The following is a 21,547-nucleotide window of genomic DNA, read 5'->3' as shown; positions in this document are numbered from 1 at the left end:
ATCACATGTGACAAATGAAAATTAGCTGCAATCATGAGGAAAAAGCACAGTCTAATGTAAATTTTAGTAAAATAAAAAAGGTATATACACATCCATATCACCATATGAATGTACATGTTTTACTAAAAATGCAAGCATCTGAAAATGTTCCTATATTGGGAGAAATAAAGCTCCCAAAATGGTCAAAACAGTATAGAAATATTATGTGCGAGTGGTACTGAGAAGATATCATAGTGTTTCAGAGTTTAAAAAAATCATAAAACGACATTATTCAAGCTGCTAATCTAGTTAAATCCAAAGTTATCAGATATGTCAGTACTTAAGATCGTACCTCACTGAAAAGCTGTCAGGCAAGAGAATAATCAGAATTATAAAAGGAGAGGTCCCTAATTACCCCAAGCATTTTAAAGCATTCTGCATGCCTCCTTTTTGTGCCATTGTTGAGGAACCTGGACAACCATAGAATTTCTTGTGGGTCCAAGTAAGGAGGATGGTCTCACAGAGTACTTATTGGACTAAATGACATACATTTTCAGCTTTCAAAGCTGGAGGTTATTAAGGGTTTCAAAGAGGTAGAGATAGGGACAGTTGGTAGATGGCTATAGGTTTATGTTATTTCAGGCCAGGAATAGGTCAGCATGGCTAGTCTTAAGACCTTCAGCTATGTTGCAAGGACTTTTTTAAGATTTCAAAGTATGAATTTCTACAATTTCTGTGTCATCTATAATAGTTTATAATAAGCTTGCTTAAGTGCATACAGAAGTGGAAATAATGGTTCAATGATGTCTTGTCTTTGTGTACTAATACTAAACATTAAAACGAATACTATCAAGAGAACCATGCCTAAAAAAGAGAACTACAAAAGGTGAATAGAAATAGAATATAATGAGAAAATGAGTATTACATTTGCCATAATTTGCACCACAGGAAGTAGGTCTAGAGGAGGAAAGTACTCAGGGCAATTATTCCTTAAACTGGGGAAACATAGTACACTGCAGGTAAGTTATTAATTAAAAAAAAATTGGTCTCTCAACTAATATAAGCTTCACTCAATCATTTAATTGGCCTGCAGAAATCTAAAAGAAAATGCCTGAGATATATCATTGTCTGAGGCAATGATAGACAGCCACTGCTCAACCTTCAAACTGTACTTTATATGTGACACTGGCATTGGATATTCATGAATATAAAATGTACAACATGAGGAAATGGCAGCCATTTATGAAGTGTCCATGACAGACTGTCTTTCACAGTTATCGAGAATATGCAGCTAAGAAACAGAAAATTGAACTACACAATGCATTCTCAATAATATGAATTAGATTTAAAGGGACCATCTACTAAAAATGTTCTGCTCTAATCCAACCAACTAGAAATGTAAAATCAGTCCATCAGTGAAATTATTACAACAATCAAACATTTAAAAGCGCATAAGGCTTCGGGTCCGGATGGACTCACATCAGAATTTTACAAAGCATTTTCCCCCTTGATAGCCAAACTACTATACTATACACTGAATTACATAATAAACTATAAAATAAATGATATTCACTTTAATGCCTCTAAAACCATCTTTATATTAAAAGAACACACAGACCCCAAAAACCCAGACAGCTACAGACCCATCTCCCTCTTAAATATAGATACTAAAATATTTACCTCTATACTTGCAAACAGAATGAAAAATCTGATAGAGAAAATCATCTCCCCAGAACAATCCGGTTTTACACCACATAGACAGACTAGTGACAATACAGTAACATTAGATGCACTAATATCCTATGCTAACCAATACAATATCAACATCTACACAATGGTAGTGGATGCCCACAAGGCATTTGATAGGGTTAATCTAGAATTCTTACTCCAAACACTACCCTATTTTAATATACCCAATAACTTCATTCAGATCATCCAAACTCTCTATAGCAACCCATACACATCTCTATATATAAATAAAACTTGGTCAAATAGGATCCTAATAAAAAATGGAACAAGACAAGGATGCCCATTATCACCCTTCCTGTTTAACCTATACCTAGAACCACTCTTTCTATACATTAAACAAAATACATACCACAATCCTCCATCAATACACAACTTCAAAATATACCTCACTGCATTTGCAGATGATCTGAACATATACTACACTACACCAAATTCAGATATAAACAAAATAATAGCTGCAATTGAACATTTCTTGACTATGTCTAACTACAAACTAAACCTCAATAAAACTAATATTTCCCCCTAAAAACACCCAAACTCATCTCACTAATACCATTGTTAAACACAATAAAAATAAAAGAAGAAACTAAATACCTGGGGATCACCTTTTTCCAGAATAACAAAGACTTCTACCAACACAATGTAAACTTGAAATGGCAAAATATAATGCAAGACTGTAAAAGATGGAACAACCTAAAACTACCATTCTTGGCCAAAGTATCAATAATCAAAATGAACATTTTACCTAGACTAATGTATATATTCATGACATCACAGACAACAATACATAATAAATTCTTCAAACAAATTCATACCTTCCTAGCAAAATTTATATGGGAACCCAAAAAAAACAGAATCTCAAAAATTAACACTCCCCAAAAGCAAAGGAGGACTAAATCTACCAGATTTTAAAATGTACTACTCGATCATTAACACTAACGGAATATTAAGAATAGCTGAACATAACCCGTCAATGGAAAATTGGTCTCCTCTTTGGGTAGCAATCTATTATAGATATTTTAAAGCTCTAGGTTTCAATCCCAAAGCACTTCTATTCCTGAAGCAGAAAGAAATACAAACGTATAACATTATAGTGCCCTTAAAACATTCTATCAACTTAGTGCAAAAACTCTTTCAATTCTTGAACCTTAGACAAGCCATGACAATACTGCAACCCCTTCATAAAAACCCAAATTTAAAAATAAACAATAAGATGCTGGACTTAGTCCCTTTTCCCAGACTGAAAGATAAAACAATCCAAGATATTTATCCCTACCTTAACTGTTCAATACAAGAAATGAGGACCAACTTAAACCTCCCTAAATCACACATAATAATCCTAAGACAAATCAATGAACTGTGTTCCAGTTACCTCCAAAATGTTACTATGGCCAATAGTGACATAGAAACTTGTAGCAGGTTTTGGAAAACTATTATCACAACAAAGAAAACTATTACTAATGCATATAAAATGATAAATGAAATCAAATACCAGAAAGACCTCCTCTTCTCTAACTACTGGAGAAAAATTAAACCATCCATAGATGATCAGCAAATAAGCCAGGCAATCAATCTAACGGTGAAGATTATACCCCTCAAAAAGTTAGCATACACTCAGCTCCTGATCAATAATAATGCTTATTTTACACCTGCAATCCTACACAAATTTAACACATCAAAATCAACTTTCTGCCCACACTGTAAGGACCAGATAGTTGACTTAATCCATGTATTTTGGAGCTGTAAATGTGTCTATAAACTCTGGAACTCTCAAGGTACAATTGCAAAAAACGGGTTATCAAACATCAACATTAACTTGGGAATTCACTCTATTACACATTCTCCCACCCAACATACCAAGAAAACAAGCAAATACACTACAATTTTCCTACTAATGAAACTGTATATAGCTTTAAATGGCTAGATACAATAAATATCTCTTGGGAGGGTTTTAAACAAATAGCTATACAACACCTTTTAGCTCATAAAATAGTAATAGATAAAAGAAACAAAAACATGAAATCCAGAGAAATTTGGGAACAAACCTTTAATATCATATTAGCATAATTCATCACACAGCAACTTAGAAATACACTATAATGGAACCAAAGAACACATACAAGTTCAGATATTAAATAATAACTTGGATATTACGAATGTATATACTGTCTATATAACTGTGGAACTAACAGTGAAAGCATCTATGTACATAGTGTAAATAGATATGTTGTACAACCTATATCCTGTGGTATTTGACATCAACGTATAACATATATATATATATATATATATATATATATATATATATATATATATATATATATATATATATATATATATATATATATACGGTCATGTTGTAAGATAGTTTTTATTTGTGACATTTATTAATGTAAAAATAAAAATTATTGAAAAAAAAAAGAAATGTAAAATCAGCTATGTATGTGCAATGGATATCAAACGGCACATTTGATTTTAATTTTGATACACTCTGTAGAATAATTGAGTATGCCTTCTGGACTTTTTCTGCAAAACTAATAGCATTTACTACAAAATTAGATACTGCTGCCTTATACAAAGTTCTTGGAAATGTGTGACAAATATATAAACATGACTGCAAAACAATAAACACCAAACTCTGCAACCACAAAAGAATAGAGGTAATTGAACCATTACAGCACTGTTCAGGCTAGCTGTTTTACTGATTGACAGTCAGCATTTGAAAAGCAGAGCAAAATATGTGCGCATACCATATGATCTCTTGGAAAAATGTGGAAAAATGAATCTCCTTACATCATCCTCACTTTATGAACCACTACGGTAATTGACCATGAGTTTTGTGTAAAATGTAAAAGCAGAAGCACTTACTGGTAGACCCTTTTATTGATACACTGTCCCCTTCAATCATCCCATCAAATGAATGTGCTGAAACACTGATAGTGTAGTTTACTCCTGGGATCAGTCCTGTGATGTTAACATGGTCAGTTTCTACAACCATACTCTCAGAAGAACTTCCAGTGGTATTAATTTTGTAGTAGCTGTGAAGTCCTGCTGGAGCAGTCCATGTGAGGAACAGTGAAGTTGTTGTGGTATTTGTTATTGTAAGGTTCTTTGGCATTTCAGGCTCTGAAAAAGGAAAATAGACAGTTACTCATATAATACTTCTTGAATATTTCTATCTAAAGTAGTAAATTAAGAAAATGGAGTAGTTGCACAGATGGCTAGTTTAGGGTAAACTGTCACTGCTAAAACAGAAAAAGAAATAAACATTTTTGTTTTCAAATAACAGTGAGCCTGGTCATCTACATTTAATAGAAACTACAAGATACAAACCACAGCAGCTCGAGTGCATCAGTAATCCAAGTATAATGGCAGCAAGATATTTTAAAATGAAACCTGTGACATTATGTGATATTTGTAATATACTGTTATTCTTACTCTAGAGATGTTATGACTAAAACCTAGTAGTAGCATCATCATCAATATTTACCATAAAGCAATACCTTGGTCCATATCATTCAAGCTATGAGTTGTTAGCTACTGACATTGACGTAAACCAAAGAGATTCTTCAGTTTGCCGAAACTACTAAAAACATCAGCTTAGTAAAACTGGAGAATAACTGGGAAAAACATGGAAATATTTCCTTTACATATTTACTTTGTTAACTGGGGGTGGGGGGGGGGGTCTAAAGAGCAGGGAACAGAGAAATGCCTGAGTTAGCTGAACAACTTGTAAGTTTATAAAAAGTGCTGTTTCTCCTGGTGGAAAAATGTTAAGGATTACACATGAGCATGCAGCCTGCTATTTTTGAAACGTGAACTGGTTTCTTTTTCAGGAAATGCTGTCCAATAATGCATACATTTGCCTTTTTTCCATAGAGTGGCAAGACTATACAATCTGAGGAAGCAGGATAACAGTATGAGAATCAGGCACTGCTTCTTCTAAATCATTTCTATTTATAATTCTTTTTTGACACTATTTGGAGTTAGACTTTTTATCATGAAGTTTTGTTTATAGCTATATTCTCTTCTCAATCATTCTGTGCAATGTAATTGACTGTCATTAAAGTTAGTTTGTCTCACTGGTAGGAGAACAGCTAATGCTATATATAGCTCTATCCTTCTATCTCAACCAAAATGTTTAGATTGGTTATTTAAGGAAGATCTGAATTGTGTGAGTTTTATACAGTTTTATTTTTCAATAATTTTCCACATCTCTAATAATTTGAAAGTATCTTTCCTCCTAATGCATTCATCATCATGATCCTTCAATCTTCTTTGTAGTTTTACAAGTTTACTTGTTTCAGTCTCAGCTTTCATATTCTGAGTATGAACTTCAGGGGTAAACATTTAATAAAAAATATTACTTAAATCAACTGGGGAACAAAGTATTATGAACTAGCAGTCATTGTTATTATGTGCGTTACGGCAATAAAGTTTAGACAATTAAATTCCAAATATATGGTAATTTGCAAAGGAGTGACTGTGAAAGTGCCTTTCCAACAGGGATTGTTTCCAAAATACAGGCCCCTGGCATGATCAAACCAGTATCAGTATGACCCATTTGAAGAAGATCCTAAGAAATAAGTTAATTTTAGTGTTGATTAACTCCTCATGTATTAGATTGCAAATGCTCACTTTGTAAAACAGCATTTTTAGTCTTATAGAGAGGACATGAAGACTACAGATTCTTTTCATTTCAAAGCTGGATGAAGGAGCATTCCTGTTGTCTAATAATACTGACTGCATGGTGCAAAAAAGAAGTTATGTCTTACCATAATGTTCCATCTGTGTTGTTGATCTTCTTCCATTCATCACTGATGGGTTTGGTTCCGAGCCCTCGGAACAGTGTCGGCCTAATACCAAGCTCGTGTGCACCAAAAACTCTTGAGCTAAGCTTCTACCCACAATGCCCTTCTCACTGTCACCTCAGATTGAGTTTGCATAAGAGCTACAGAAGTAAAGCAGAGGTCATTTCTACGCAAAAACCGTGAAAACACCACAAGGACCCATGAGATCCACCAGGTACCTTTGTTGGGGGACAGAGGGTAGGATGTGATGAATGGAAGAAGATCAACAACACAGATGGAACATTATGGTAAGACATAACTTCTTTATCTGATGTTGTTAATCTTCTTCCCATTCATCACTGATGGGACAGAATCCCAAGCTACCTAGGAAACCTGGGTGGCCTTTATGGAAGAACATTCCTGAGCATCATTGAGCTGAAGGCTGCTCTTCCCCTGGAGACCATATCCACCTTGTAATGTTTGATGAAAGTGTGAGGTCTAGCCCAAATGGCTGCTGTGCAAATATCATGCATGGATGCTCTGGAGTGAAAAGCTACAGAGGTTGCTATAGCTCTAGTTGAATGTGCTTTGATGTTGTGAGGTTTAGGCTGATTTGTACATGAATATGAAAAAGAAATACAATCTCTGAGCCACTTTGATAAAGAAACTTTTGACACAGCATATCCCATTTTTGCCCCAGAGAAGGAAATGAAAAGTTGGTCTGACTTGCGGATAGATTTAGTCCCGACTAAGTAAAAACTTAGTTGCCTATACACGTCCAATGAGTGTAGACAATACTCTCCTTTATTGGAATAGTTTGGGAAAAACATTTGGAGCTCGATGGATTGGTTCACAGAAAAATCAGAAATCACTTTGGGGAGAAAAGAAGGATTAGTACCTAGCAATACTATGTCTTTATGAAATATTAAGTACAGTTTTTTGATGCATAAGGCCTGTAATTCTGAAATCCTTCTAGCTGAAGTGACAGCTACCAAAAATAGACATTTTCATGATAGGAATTTGAGATCACATTTTGCAGCAGGCTCAAAAGGGGGTTGAGAGAGAGACTTAAGTACTAGGGAGAGATTCCACATCTCTAATGGATGCCTAATTGGAGGTCTGCTGTGAAACACTCCTTTGAGAAAGGTTTTACATAGGCAGCTGGACATAAGTGGAATGCCCTCTGATCCGTTATGAAAATTGGAAATAGCTGCTAAATGGACTCGTATGGTAGAAGCTGATGCTCCATTCTCAAAGAACTCAGATAAGTATTGAAGTATAACAGAGATCGGAGCTAAGAATGGGTCTAGCATCTGCTCTTTAGACCAAAGCGCAAACCTTTTCCATTTATCTCTGTAAAGTTTTCTGGTGGATGGCTTATCCAGAATGATATCGTGAACAGGTGAATGAGGAAAGGGTTTCCTGCCTGGTGACTAACGGAAGAGGAGAAATCAAGCTGTCAGCTTGAGAGTGGACAGATTCAGTAGAGTCAACCCTTGGGGGTGAGAAATTAAGTCTGGATGAGTGCCTGGGTTACAGCAAGGCTGGCTGCATCGGCTGAAAATTACTGCCGTTTGGGATTGAAAGTCCACTCATGTGGAAGGGGAATGCATCTGCTCAGCATGTCCACAATCACATTGGAACTCCCTGGGATATGCGTTGCTATAAGGAAGCGGTCGGAAGCTATTGCCCAGTGCCAAATTCTCATGGCCTCTCGACACAGGGGAGTAGGATTTGGTTTCTCCTTCTTTGTTTATGTACCAGACTACTGATATCTTGTCTGACTGAATCGCAATCATTCCAGATGGAAGGAGAGGATGTAATGCCTGCAACGCTAACAGCACTGCTCTTAACTCCAGAACATTGATATGCAGGTTGGCTTTTAAGCTTGAACACATGCCTTGGACTGTCTTTCCCTGAAAATGGCCCCCCACCCTATCAGAGAAGCATACGTGGTCACAGTGGCATTGGATTGAGGAGTACGAAAAGGGTGACACCAAAGTTCTGCGTCTGGCCTCATCCACCAGAGGAGATCTTGCTTGCAAGAGTTGGTTATGAAGATCTGTGAGTTTAGGGAGTGAAGATTTGCCAACCACTGGGACAATAGGAGCCACTGTAACAGTCTCATGTGGAGCCTTGCCAGAGGAACTATCAGAATGGCTGCAGCCATGGACCCTAGAGCCAAGAGAACTTCCCTTGTTGACACCTTTCTTTGACAGAGTATCACACATGCTTGCAATCTTAATCTCTGAAGCATGTGAGCTGGTAGAGATACTAGGCACATTTGAGTATCAAAAACTGCCCCTGTAAATTTCAGCTGTTGGGTAGATTGTAAGCTGAATTTCTCCCATTGTACAGTGATGCCTAGGGACTCCACTAGTGAAAGTGTGTAATGGAGGACCATGGTCAGAAGATGCTTGGTGGGGGCGGAAAGGAACCAGTCATCTAAATATGGAAACACCTGGAATCATTGAAGTCTCAGATGAGGTGCCACCACTGCTAGACATTTTGTGAACACACTGGGGGCCATTGAGAGACCAAATGGCAGGGCTTGGAACTGGTCACGATTGGCTCCTAGCCAGAAGTGAAGGAGACTCCTGGAGCATTTGTCCATTTTGATGTGGTAATAAGCATCCCAGAAGTTATTGAGCACATCCAAACATCCTCCCTTAAAAATGGGAGAATGGATTGAATAGCGACTATGCAGAATTTGGTTTGTACCACTGATATGTTTAAATGGCTGTGATCTAGAATGGGTCTCCAGTCCCCGGTCTTTTTTGGCACTAAAAAGAATCTTGAGTAAAACCCGGATTCGCATTGGTCTGGAGGGACTGGTTGGATGACTCTTTTTTGACACAACTTTCTTATCTCTAAAGCCACTTCTTCCCTTTGATTGGGTGGAACATCAGGAAGGTTTTTTTGTAGGTTTTGTATGGGAGGCTAGAGGGATGTAATAGCCTCTGGAGATTATTCTCTGCACTCATTGATCATTTGAAATAGAGTGCCAGGCAGTTTGGTGCAGAGAAAAATGAGTCCCGACTGCTTCCAGAGGATAGCAATTGGGCAACATTTCAGGAGCATTGATAAGACCGCCCAGAGAAGGAATCCCTGGAGTCCTAGTTTTGGGGACCCCCTCTGCCCCTAAAGGGGCATCTTCCACCATTGGAACTCCCTCTGCCTCTAGGGGAATCCTCACCACGTGCATTACGGAATGGACCTTGAGATTTCTTGTGCCATATTTTTCCACTCCTCTGGTTCCTGGAAAAATAACATCGGGGCTTGGAAAAATGTAGGCCAATGGCAGACAAAGTTTTTCCATCTTGCTCACACCTGGCCAGTGTGTCCTTCACTTTAGAACCAAATAAGGAAGATGGTTCAATAGGAGCATTCAAAAAGGAGAACTTGAAGGAGTCTGCGAGGTCACAGATGCACATCCAGGCATCCTCATGACTATGCCTGCACCCGCAGCTCTAGCCACCCCTTCAGTTGAGTGGGAGAGCAGCCTCATGTTTGAATTGGAAATAGATTCAAGGGTGGCAAGTTGAGAGGCAACCTTGTCCCGTGCCCCATCAGAAACTTGACCCACGAGGGTTCCAGAAAGTTCGGTAATCAAATCTCTTTGGAGCCTCATGAAATGTGCCACATAGTTCAGGGACCTGACAGCAAAGGTCCCCGAAACACAAACTCAGTTCCCCAACCTGTCCACAGCCTGGGACTCTCTGTTGGGTGGGTGAACAGTAGGACATTCTTCCACTATATCCTTTTTAGTGGCAGCCACCACCACCATAGTTGATGCTATCATCAACTGGCAAACCTCTGAAGCAGTGGGGATATTCTTCTGGGGGGAAATAATCTTATCAGGTCTCCGGGCAATGCCCTCAATAGAGTCAGGGTTCTGCCAAGTACGATGCACGATGAGCTGGATTAACTCATCGGCAGGTGGGGTCACCCAAGAGGTAGAAGGCCAGGAGCGAAAGGCCTGCAGGAAGATGGATGCCTTCAAGGAAGTGTTAGAGGGCTCCCAGCCACCCCTCTGTTTTAATATTTCCAGGATGTCTCCAAAGGAGACATCATCAGGGGGTGACTGTGGGGACCCCCTCCCCATTATTGTAGTCCGTGTCCTCTGTCAAAGACTCTTCAGGAGAGTCAATGTGCTTCCTCTTGCACGCCTTCTTCTGAGGAGGTTCCTCAGTGGGAATATCTGAGGAAGACTTGGAAGGATGGGTACCCCGAACTGGGGTTTCATGAGGCTTCTGCTCCAGGTGTACCAGGGAGGTGTCTCATGGTAGCTGTAGCTCAGAGGGAGCAGGGTGAAGTTCCGATGTCGGAGGAGCGCTTCCCAAAGCAAGCACCCTCTCCATCACCCAGAAAGCAGGCCCAGAGCCCAGAACCGAGAAGGACAACCTCGGAACCGGGATCACACCCCGCTCCATCGGACCAGCTCCTGGGGATGGAGCCTCAAGCAGGATTGGGGCAGACATTATCCCCGGATCTGAGGACAGAACCGATAAAACACTCAGAACCATGCTCTGGACTGAGGACTCCACCCCCCCAACCATGAGTCTGAGGAAGGGACGGTTCCAATGGAACCGAAAACCAAAGGGGTGGCCTTGAAGCCTCAGTTACAGTCACTGTTGGTGTCAAGGAATTGGGTTCTACAAAGTACATCAGAGCAATGGGCTTTGGAACCGACATAGTAGGACAGGAGTAGTATACGTCAGAGTCCTGGGAGAGATAGACCCAAACCCCAAAGAGGATGAGTCTTAGGAGCATTTGTTATCCCTCTGGCCATGAACAGCTGACCCAACAGGCACACCACATCAAATTCAGAAAGACTCCTGGTAGACCTTATGGACACTCCTGAACGGGAGTTGGGTCAGTCCAGAAAGGGGCTGTACATCTGATCTAGGAATGGATCCAATGAAGAGGAGTATCGGGTCCATGGTGTCTCAGCTAGTGGCACCAAAGTTTCTAATTTGGAGACAAGTAGTAAAGGAATCAGTGGAGTGGAAAAGGGACTCAGTGCCGAAGAGGCACTCAGAGTCGATGTTATCGGTTCCAAAGAGAATTGCATGGGTCGAAACCACTTTTGGTGCAGTAAAAGGCAGTTGGTGCTGTAGCTGTTGTCGAAGGTAAGGTCAAAGCCATAGCTGAAATGGAAGGCAGGGTCAGTGCTGAGGGTGGCGCCGACATGGAAAATCCAGTAATGTCCATGGTTTCAGTCAATGTAGCAGTTGGAGCAGAGCTCATAATGGTAGTAGTAGTAATAGTCAGAGCTGAAGTAACAATTCTATGCTCTGAGGAAGATTTGTGGGCCTTATGTTTGTTTGACTTACTCTTATCACCAGCCAGTGATGAGGGAACAGAATGGGGATGTTTCTTGTCCTTCACTGGAGGGGTTGAGACCTCAGACACAGAAAGGGCCTCTGAGAAAGGAGAAACGAGAAGGCCTTTCAGAATCAATTTATTTTTCCTTTCATTCAGCGTCCGCTGACTAAAACTTTGACAAATCTGGCAAGGAGATTTAACAGAGAGGTGAGAAACCCCCAGACAATAAACACATTCATCATGAACGTTGCTTGTTAGGGAGTTTACCATTGCAAGAGGTGCAATGTTTAAACCACGGAGTCCCTTTTTTGTCAGACATTTCCATACACACGCAAAGTTAAAAAAACTACTAAACACCTAAAAAGGTAAGAAAGGAAGAAGAAAGGGAAAGAAGATGCCAATGATGGTATCAAGTGATACCACAAGGGTAAGGAGAGGGTGTACCAATGATGGTAAAGGAATTACCCAATGGGTAGAGCTAGTTAGATATATTAATAGTAAAAGAGTGAAAAATAAGAGAAATGTTCAAAAATTACACAATTATAAAAAAAAATAACACTTAGCTTGAGAGCTCGGTGAAATGCTGATATATGGCTACATGGCAAACGAGATCTGAGGTAACATTGAGAAGGGCATTGTGGATAGCAGCTTAGCTCGAGAGTTTTCGGTGTATGCGAGCTTGGTATTAGGCTGACACGGTTCTGAGGGCTTGGAACTGAACCTATCAGTGATGAATGGGAAGAAGATTAACAACATCAGATTAGTGCTTTATAAATAGTGAAATGAAATAAAAACTGAGGACTAAAAATTCCTCAGCATAAGTAGTCTTAAAAAACAGGTGGTGAAATTCATCAAAATAATAAAACATTTAATCTGAAAAAAGTATTTAGAGAACTTGGGTAGTGTGTGTGAAAACAATATATGTATATGGTAAAGCTCTCAGAGTTATTCAGAAATGCAGTTGTGTGAGGCAGGTGCTTTTAATACAAAATGAAGTGTTACCAGCTAAATTAAAGTTATCTTCAAAATTATCAAAACAAACCTGTTTGAATTCCACATCAATGAGAATATGTGTGGTATCAGAAGAATTGCTTTGTTTCTCAAAAGAAGTAAACGTACATCATGTGTAAGATGTTGATATCTTCAACAGGAAGGCATATCTTTCCAAAAAAATGGATTATAAAAATGTTACAGAAGATGTACACAAAGGTAAACCTTGACTGAGGAAAAGATCTGAAGAAGGTGAATTGAAGATAAAGAGTGCCTCATGGCAAGTATGAATCTCAGGCAGTATAGAAAGGATGAATACTCAAAAGAAAAATCACAAAAAAGAGTGTTGGGTACAGAAAATATATAAGTTTATATGACAAGCATAAAAGTTACACAGCATTTCTCTTTTTGAGAGGCAGCTTGATGACATCACATGTGACAGAAGTGAAATTTACTGCAGTCATAAGAAAAGATCAACCTAATGTACATTTTTAGTAAAATAATTAAAAAAACTATAACCATCCATATTACTTTCCATTTTTAATAAAAATGCAATCATCTGAAAATGTTCCTATAGTGGGAAAAATAGAGCTCCCAAAATGGTCAAAACAGTACAGAAACATATTATGTGCGAGTGGTGCTGAGAAGATATAGTGTTTCAGAGGGTTAAAAAAATCATAAGACAACATTATTCAAGCTGTTAATCTGCTAAAATCCAAAGTTATCAGATACGTCAGTACTTAATATCCTACCTCACTGAAAAGCTGTCAGGCAAGATAATAATCAGAATTGTAAAAGGAGAGGTCCCTAATTACCCCAAGCATTTTAAAGCATTCTGCATGCCTCCTTTTTGTGCCATGGTTGAGGAACCTGGACAACCATAGAATTTCTTGTGGGTCCAAGTAAGGAGGATGGTCTCACAGAGTACTTATCGGACTAAATGACATACATTTTCAGCTTTCAAAGCTGGAGGTTATTAAGGGTTTCAAAGAGGTAGAGATAGGGACAGTTGGTAGATGGCTATAGGTTTATGTTATTTCAGGCCAGGAATAGGTCAGCCAGACTAGTCTTAACAACTTCAGCTAGCATGCAAGGAGTATCATAAGATTTCAAAGTATGAATTTGTACAACTTCTGCATTGTCTATAATAGTTTATAATAAACTTGCTTCTACTGAATTGAGAAAAGAAAAACAAAGTGCATGCAGAAGTGGAAATAATGGTTCAATGATGTCTTGTCTTTGTGTACTAATACTAAACATAAAAACTAATATGATCAAGAGAGCCATGCCTAAAAAAGAGAACTACAAAAGGTGAATAGAAATAAAATATAATGAGAAAATGAGTTTTACATTTGTCATAATTTTCATTATTAAGGATTTATTGCACCACTGGGAGTAGGCCTACAGGAGGAAAGTACTCAGGGCAATTATTCCTTAAACTGGAGAAAAATGGTACACTGCAGGTAAGTTATTAATTAAAAAACTTATTTGGGTCTCTCACCTAATTTAAACTTCACGTAATCATCTAATTGGTCTGCAGAACTGTAAAAGAAAATGCCTGAGATATATCATTGCCTAAAGCAACGATAGACAGTCACTGCTCAACTTTCAAACTGTACTTCATATGTGACACTGGCATTGGATAGTCATGAGAATAAAATGTGCAACATGAGGAAATGGTAGCCATTTATGACTAAATGTCCATGACAGACTGTCTTTCACAGTTATCCAGAATGTGCTGCTAAGAAACAGAAAATAGAACTACACAATGCATTCTCAAGAATATGAATTAGATTTAAAGGGACCGTCTACTAAAAATGTTCTGCTCTAATCCGATCACTAAATGTAAAATCAGCTATGTATGTGCAAGGGAGCTTGAACTGCAGTTTTGATTTAAATTTTGATACACTCTGTAGAATAAATGAGTATGCCTTCTGGACTTTTTCTGCAAAACTAATAACATTTACTACAAAATTAGTTACTGCTGCCTTATATGAAGCTCTAGGAAATGTGTGAAAATACATAAACACGACTGCAAAACAATAAACACCAAACTCTGCAACGTCAGAAGAATAGAGGTAATTGAACGGTTACAGCACTGTTAGGCAAGGTCTTTTACTGATTGACAGTCAGTATTTCAAAATCAGAGCAAAATCTGTGTGCATTCCATATGATCTCTTGGGAAAATGTGGAAAAATGAATCTCCTTACATCATCCGCACTGTATGAACCACCATGGCAATCAACCCTGAGGTTTGTGTAAAATACATAAGTAGAAGCACTTACTGGTAGACCCTTTCATCGGTGCACTTTCTCCTTCAATCGTCCCAGCAAATGAATGTGCTGTAACAGTGATACTGTAGTTTCCTCCTGGGATCAGTCCTGTGATGTTAACATGGTCAGTTTCTACAACCATACTCTCAGAAGAACTTCCAGTGGTATTAATGATGTAGTAGCTGTGAAGTCCTACTGGAGCAGTCCATGTTAGGAACAGTGAAATTGTTGTGGTATTTGTTATTGTAAGGTTCCTTGGCATTTCTGGCTCTGAAAAAGGAAAACACACAGTTAATCATATAATACTTCTTGAATATTTCAGTCTAAAGTAGTAAATTAAGAAAATGGAATAGTTGCAGAGATGGCAAGTTTAGGGTAAACTGTCACTGCTAAAACAGAAAACAAAATAAACATTTTTGTTTTCAAATAACAGCAAGCCTGGTCATCTACATTTAATAGTAACTACAAGATACAAACCACAGCAGCTCAGGTGCATCTGTAATCCCAGTATAATGGCAGCAAGAAATTTTAAAATTAAACTTGTGACATTATCTGATATTTCTAATATACTGTTGTACTTACTCTAGAGATGCTATGAATAAAATCTAGTAGCATCATCTTTACTATTTAACATAAAGCAATACATTCATACATATTCTAGCTATGGGTTGTTAACTATTGAATTTGAAGTAAATCAAAGAGAGTCTTCAGCTTGCTGAAACTTCTAAAAACATGAGCTTACTAAAACTGGAGACTAGCTGGGAAAAAACATATAAACATTTCCTTTAAATATTTGCTTTTGCTTTTTTAACTGGTGGAGAGACTTGGTCGAAAGAGCAGGGAACAGAGAAATACCTGAGTTAGCTGAGCAACTTGTAAGTTTGTAAATTGTGCTGTTTCTCCTGGTATAACATTTTTAAGGATTACACATGAGTAAACTGGTTTCTTTTTCAGGAAATGCTGTCCAATAATGCATACATTTGCCTTTTTTCCATAGAGTGGCAAGACTATACAATCTGAGGAAGCAGGATAACAGTGTGAGGATCAGGTACTGCTTCTTCTAAATCATTTCTATTTATAATTCTTTCCTGATAATATATGGAGTTAGACTACCTTATATCATGACATTTTGTTCGTAATGATATTCACTTTTTCTAAATCATTGTGTGCAATTGTAATACAATCTCATTAAAGTTAGTTTGTGTCATTGGTAGGAGAACAACTAATGTTATATAGCTCTATACTTATATCTTAAGCAAAATGTTTGGATTGGCTATTTAAAGGAGATTTGAATTCTGTGGTGTTTATACAATTTAATTTTTCAATAATTTTCCACATCTGTAGTAATTTGAAAGTATTTTTCCTCCTAATGTATTTATCGGGACACTTTGATCTTCATTAAAGTTTTACACGTTTACTGGTTTCAGTCACAGCTTTCATACTTTGAGTATAAACTTCAGGCCTAAACATTTATTTTAATTATTTATTTTTTTATTTTACATTTGTTGACCGGGCTAGTCTAACTGGATACATGTCCATTTTCAGTAGAGGCCAGGGGAGAAAAGCTCCAAGACACATACATAAAGACAATATAGTAAGTTACAATAGTCCAAGTATATAACAGCTGTTGTTAGTAAAATACAATACTCCTAGTGAGCATAACACAAGACAGTACAAGGTAATGTGCAAGAGATGTTACTATATACATATATACATATTTTAAATTGCAATAACATGGTCTTTGGTTGATTAAGGATAGGTCAATAAAGATAAAGAGTAATAAATCTAGTGTATGGAGGGAAAGTTTAATTTAATAATATTTAATAATAAATATTACTTAACTGTGTAACAAATTATGATGAAATAACAGTCATTGTTATTATATGTTTTATGATAATAAAGTTTAGAAAATTAAATTCCAAATGCATGGTAATTTGCTACGGATTGACTGTGAAAGTATCCTTCTAAAAGGTCTTGTTTTCAACATACAAGCCCCTGGGATGATTGAAGTAATATCAATATGAGCCATTTTAAAAGGGTCATAAAAAATAAGTTAATTGTAGTATTGATTAAATCCTTGTGGTATTACATTGCAAAGGCTTACTTTGTGAAACAGCATTTTTAGTCTTCTAGAGAGGACATGAAGACTACAAACTGTTTTCATTTAAAATCTGGATGAAGGAGCATTCCTGTTGTCAAATAACACTGACTGCGTAGTGCATAAATAATGCTTCATTAACGATGAAAGGAATTAAAAACTGAGGGAAAGAATTCTTCACAGTAGGTAGTCTTAAAAAACAGGTGGTGAAATTCAACAAAAAATAAAACAGTTAATCTGAAAAAAGTATTTAGAGGACTTGCGTAGTGTATGTGAAAAACATATATACGGAGAAGCTGTCAGAGTTATTTAGAAATGCAGTTGTGTGAGGCAGGTGTTTTTAATACCAAAATGAAGTGTTACCAGCTGAATTAAAGTTATCTTCAAAATTATCAAAACAAGCCACTTTGAATTCCACATCAATGAGAATATGTGCGGTATCAGAAGAATTCTTTGTTTCTCCAAAGATGTAAACATGCATCATGTGTAATACATGTAATAAGAGGCTAGATCTTTTACTGATTGACAGACAGCATTTCAAAATCAGAGGAAAATCTGTGTGCATACCATACGATTTCATGGGAAAATGTGGAATGATGAACCTCCTTACATCATCCACAGTATATGAAATTTAATGGGAATTGACCCTGAGTTTTGTGTAAAATGTAAAAGCAGAAGCACTTACTAGTAGACCCTTTCATTGATACACTGTCTCCTTCAATCGTCCCATCAAATGAATGTGCTGAAACACTGATACTGTAGTTTCCTCCTGGGATCAGTCCTGTGATGTTAACATAGTCAGTTTCTACAACCATACTCTCAGAAGAACTTCCAGTGGTATTAATGATGTAGTAGCTGTGAAGTCCTACTGGAGCAGTCCATGTCAGGAACATTGATGTTGTTGTGGTATTTGTTATTGTAAGGTTCTTTGGCATTTCAGGCTCTGAAAAAAGGAAAATACACAGTTAATCATATAATACTTTTTGAATATTTCAGTCTAAAGTAGTAAATTAAGAAAATGGAGTGGTTGCACAGATGGCTAGTTTAGGGTAAACTGTCAAAGTTAAAATAGAAAAAGTAAAAAACATTTTTGTTTTCAAATAACAGCAAGCTTGTTCATCTACATTTAATAGTAACTACAAGATACAAACCCCAGCAGCTGGAGTGCATCAGTAATCGAAGTATATTGGCAGTAAGACATTTTAAAATTAAACTTGTGACATTATCTGATATTTCTAATATACTGTTGTACTTACTCTAGAGATGCTATGAATAAAATCTAGTAGCATCATCTTTACTATTTAACATAAAGCAATACATTCATACATATTCTAGCTATGGGTTGTTAACTATTGAATTTGAAGTAAATCAAAGAGAGTCTTCAGTCTGCTGAAACTTCTAAAAACATGAGCTTACTAAAACTGGAGACTAGCTGGGAAAAAAACATATAAATATTTCCTTTAAATATTTGCTTTTGCTTTCTTAACTGGTGGAGAGACTTGGTCGAAAGAGCAGGGAACAGAGAAATACCTGAGTTAGCTGAACAACTTGTAAGTTTGTAAATTGTGCTGTTTCTCCTGGTATAACATTTTTAAGGATTACACATGAGTATGCAGCCTGCTATTTTTGAAACACGAACTGGTTTCTTTTTCAGGAAATGCTGTCCAATAATGCATACATTTGCCTTTTTTCCATAGAGTGGCAAGACTATACAATCTGAGGAAGCAGGATAACAGTGTGAGGATCAGGTACTGCTTCTTCTAAATCATTTCTATTTATAATTCTTTCCTGATAATATATGGAGTTAGACTACTTTTTATCATGACATTTTATTTCTAACGATATTCATTTTTTCTAAATCATTGTGTGCAAATGTAATCCAATCTCATTAAAGTTAGTTTGTGTCATTGGTAGGAGAACAACTAATGTTATATAGCTCTATACTTATATCTCAAGCAAAATGTTTGGATTGGCTATTTAAAGGAGATTTGAATTCTGTGGTGTTTATACAATTTAATTTTTCAATAATTTTCCACATCTGTAGTAATTTGAAAGTATCTTTCCTCCTAATGTATTTATCGGGACACTTTGATCTTCATTAAAGTTTAACAAGTTTACTGGTTTCAGTCACAGCTTTCATACTTTGAGTATAAACTTCAGGCCTAAACATTTATTTTAATTATTTATTTTTTTATTTTACATTTGTTGACTGGGCTAGTCTAACTGGATACATGTCCATTTTCAGTAGAGGCCCGGGGAGAAAAGCTCCAAGACACATACATAAAGACAATATAGTAAGTTACAATAGTCCAAGTATATAACAGCTGTTGTTAGTAAAATACAATACTCCTAGTGAGCATAACACAAGACAGTACAAGGTAATGTGCAAGAGATGTTACTATATACATATATACATATTTTAAATTGCAATAACATGGTCTTTGGTTGATTAAGGATAGGTCAATAAAGATAAAGAGTAATAAAACTAGTGTATGGAGAGAAAGTTTAATTTAATAATATTTAATAATAAATCTTACTTAACTGTGTAACAAATTATGATGAAATAACAGTCATTGTTATTATATGTTTTATGATAATAAAGTTTAGAAAATTAAATTCCAAATGCATGGTAATTTGCTACGGATTGACTGTGAAATTATCCTTCCAAAAGGTCTTGTTTTCAACATACAAGCCCCTGGGATGATTGAAGTAATATCAATATGAGCCATTTTAAAAGGGTCATAAAAAATAAGTTAATTGTAGTATTGATTAAATCCTTGTGGTATTACATTGCAAAGGCTTACTTTGTGAAACAGCATTTTTAGTCTTCTAGAGAGGACATGAAGACTACAAACTGTTTTCATTTAAAATCTGGACGTAAAAGCAGAAGCACTTACTAGTAGACCCTTTCATTGATACACTGTCTCCTTCAATCGTCCCATCAAATGAATGTGCTGAAACACTGATACTGTAGTTTCCTCCTGGGATCAGTCCTGTGATGTTAACATAGTCAGTTTCTACAACCATACTCTCAGAAGAACTTCCAGTGGTATTAATGATGTAGTAGCTGTGAAGTCCTACCGGAGCAGTCCATGTCAGGAACATTGATGTTGTTGTGGTATTTGTTATTGTAAGGTTCTTTGGCATTTCAGGCTCTGAAAAAAGGAAAATACACAGTTAATCATATAATACTTTTTGAATATTTCAGTTTAAAGTAGTAAATTAAGAAAATGGAGTGGTTGCACAGATGGCTAGTTTAGGGTAAACTGTCACAGTTAAAACAGAAAAAGTAAAAAACATTTTTGTTTTCAAATAACAGCAAGCTTGTTCATCTACTTTTTATAATGGCATTTTTTTATAACAATATTCTCTTTTTCCTAAATCATTGTGTGAAATGTAATCTACTCTCATTAAAGTTAGTTTGTGTCATTGGTAGGAGAACAACTAATGTTATATAGCTCTATACTTATATCTCAAGCAAAATGTTTGGATTGGCTATTTAAAGGAGATTTGAATTCTGTGGTGTTTATACAATTTAATTTTTCAATAATTTTCCACATCTGTAGTAATTTGAAAGTATCTTTCCTCCTAATGTATTTATCGGGACACTTTGATCTTCATTAAAGTTTTACAAGTTTACTGGTTTCAGTCACAGCTTTCATACTTTGAGTATAAACTTCAGGCCTAAACATTTATTTTAATTATTTATTTTTTTATTTTACATTTGTTGACCGGGCTAGTCTAACTGGATACATGTCCATTTTCAGTAGAGGCCCGGGGAGAAAAGCTCCAAGACACATACATATAGACAATATAGTAAGTTACAATAGTCCAAGTATATAACAGCTGTTGTTAGTAAAATACAATACTCCTAGTGAGCATAACACAAGACAGTAAAAGGCAATGTGCAAGAGATGTTACTATATACATATATACATATTTTAAATTGCAATAACATGGTCTTTGGTTGATTAAGGATAGGTCAATAAAGATAAAGAGTAATAAAACTAGTGTATGGAGAGAAAGTTTAATTTAATAATATTTAATAATAAATCTTACTTAACTGTGTAACAAATTATGATGAAATAACAGTCATTGTTATTATATGTTTTATGATAATAAAGTTTAGAAAATTAAATTCCAAATGCATGGTAATTTGCTACGGATTGACTGTGAAAGTATCCTTCTAAAAGGTCTTGTTTTCAACATACAAGCCCCTGGGATGATTGAAGTAATATCAATATGAGCCATTTTAAAAGGGTCATAAAAAATAAGTTAATTGTAGTATTGATTAAATCCTTGTGGTATTACATTGCAAAGCATTTTAGTCTTAAATAAAA

The 21,547-nt window shown here is 36.4% G+C and overlaps 1 protein-coding gene across 1 annotated transcript in view; it reads right to left on the bottom strand.

Moving 5' to 3' along the window:
* The window catches only part of LOC122801261 (fibronectin-like), a 363,509-nt gene that overhangs the window by 184,600 nt on the left and 157,362 nt on the right, over nt 1-21,547 (bottom strand). The window contains exons 6-9 of the mRNA XM_044070812.1: nt 20,105-20,362; nt 17,893-18,150; nt 15,122-15,379; nt 4,597-4,854 (exon numbers count right to left, since the gene is read on the bottom strand). Of these exons, the coding sequence (XP_043926747.1) occupies nt 4,597-4,854; nt 15,122-15,379; nt 17,893-18,150; nt 20,105-20,362 (1,032 nt within the window). The remainder of the gene's footprint in view (nt 1-4,596; nt 4,855-15,121; nt 15,380-17,892; nt 18,151-20,104; nt 20,363-21,547) is intronic.

This window comes from Protopterus annectens, chromosome 4.part1, assembly GCF_019279795.1.
Source record: "Protopterus annectens isolate FY-2018-M chromosome 4.part1, PAN1.0, whole genome shotgun sequence".
Taxonomy (NCBI): domain Eukaryota; kingdom Metazoa; phylum Chordata; order Ceratodontiformes; family Protopteridae; genus Protopterus; species Protopterus annectens.
This window is presented reverse-complemented; position numbering and strand designations above follow the sequence as displayed.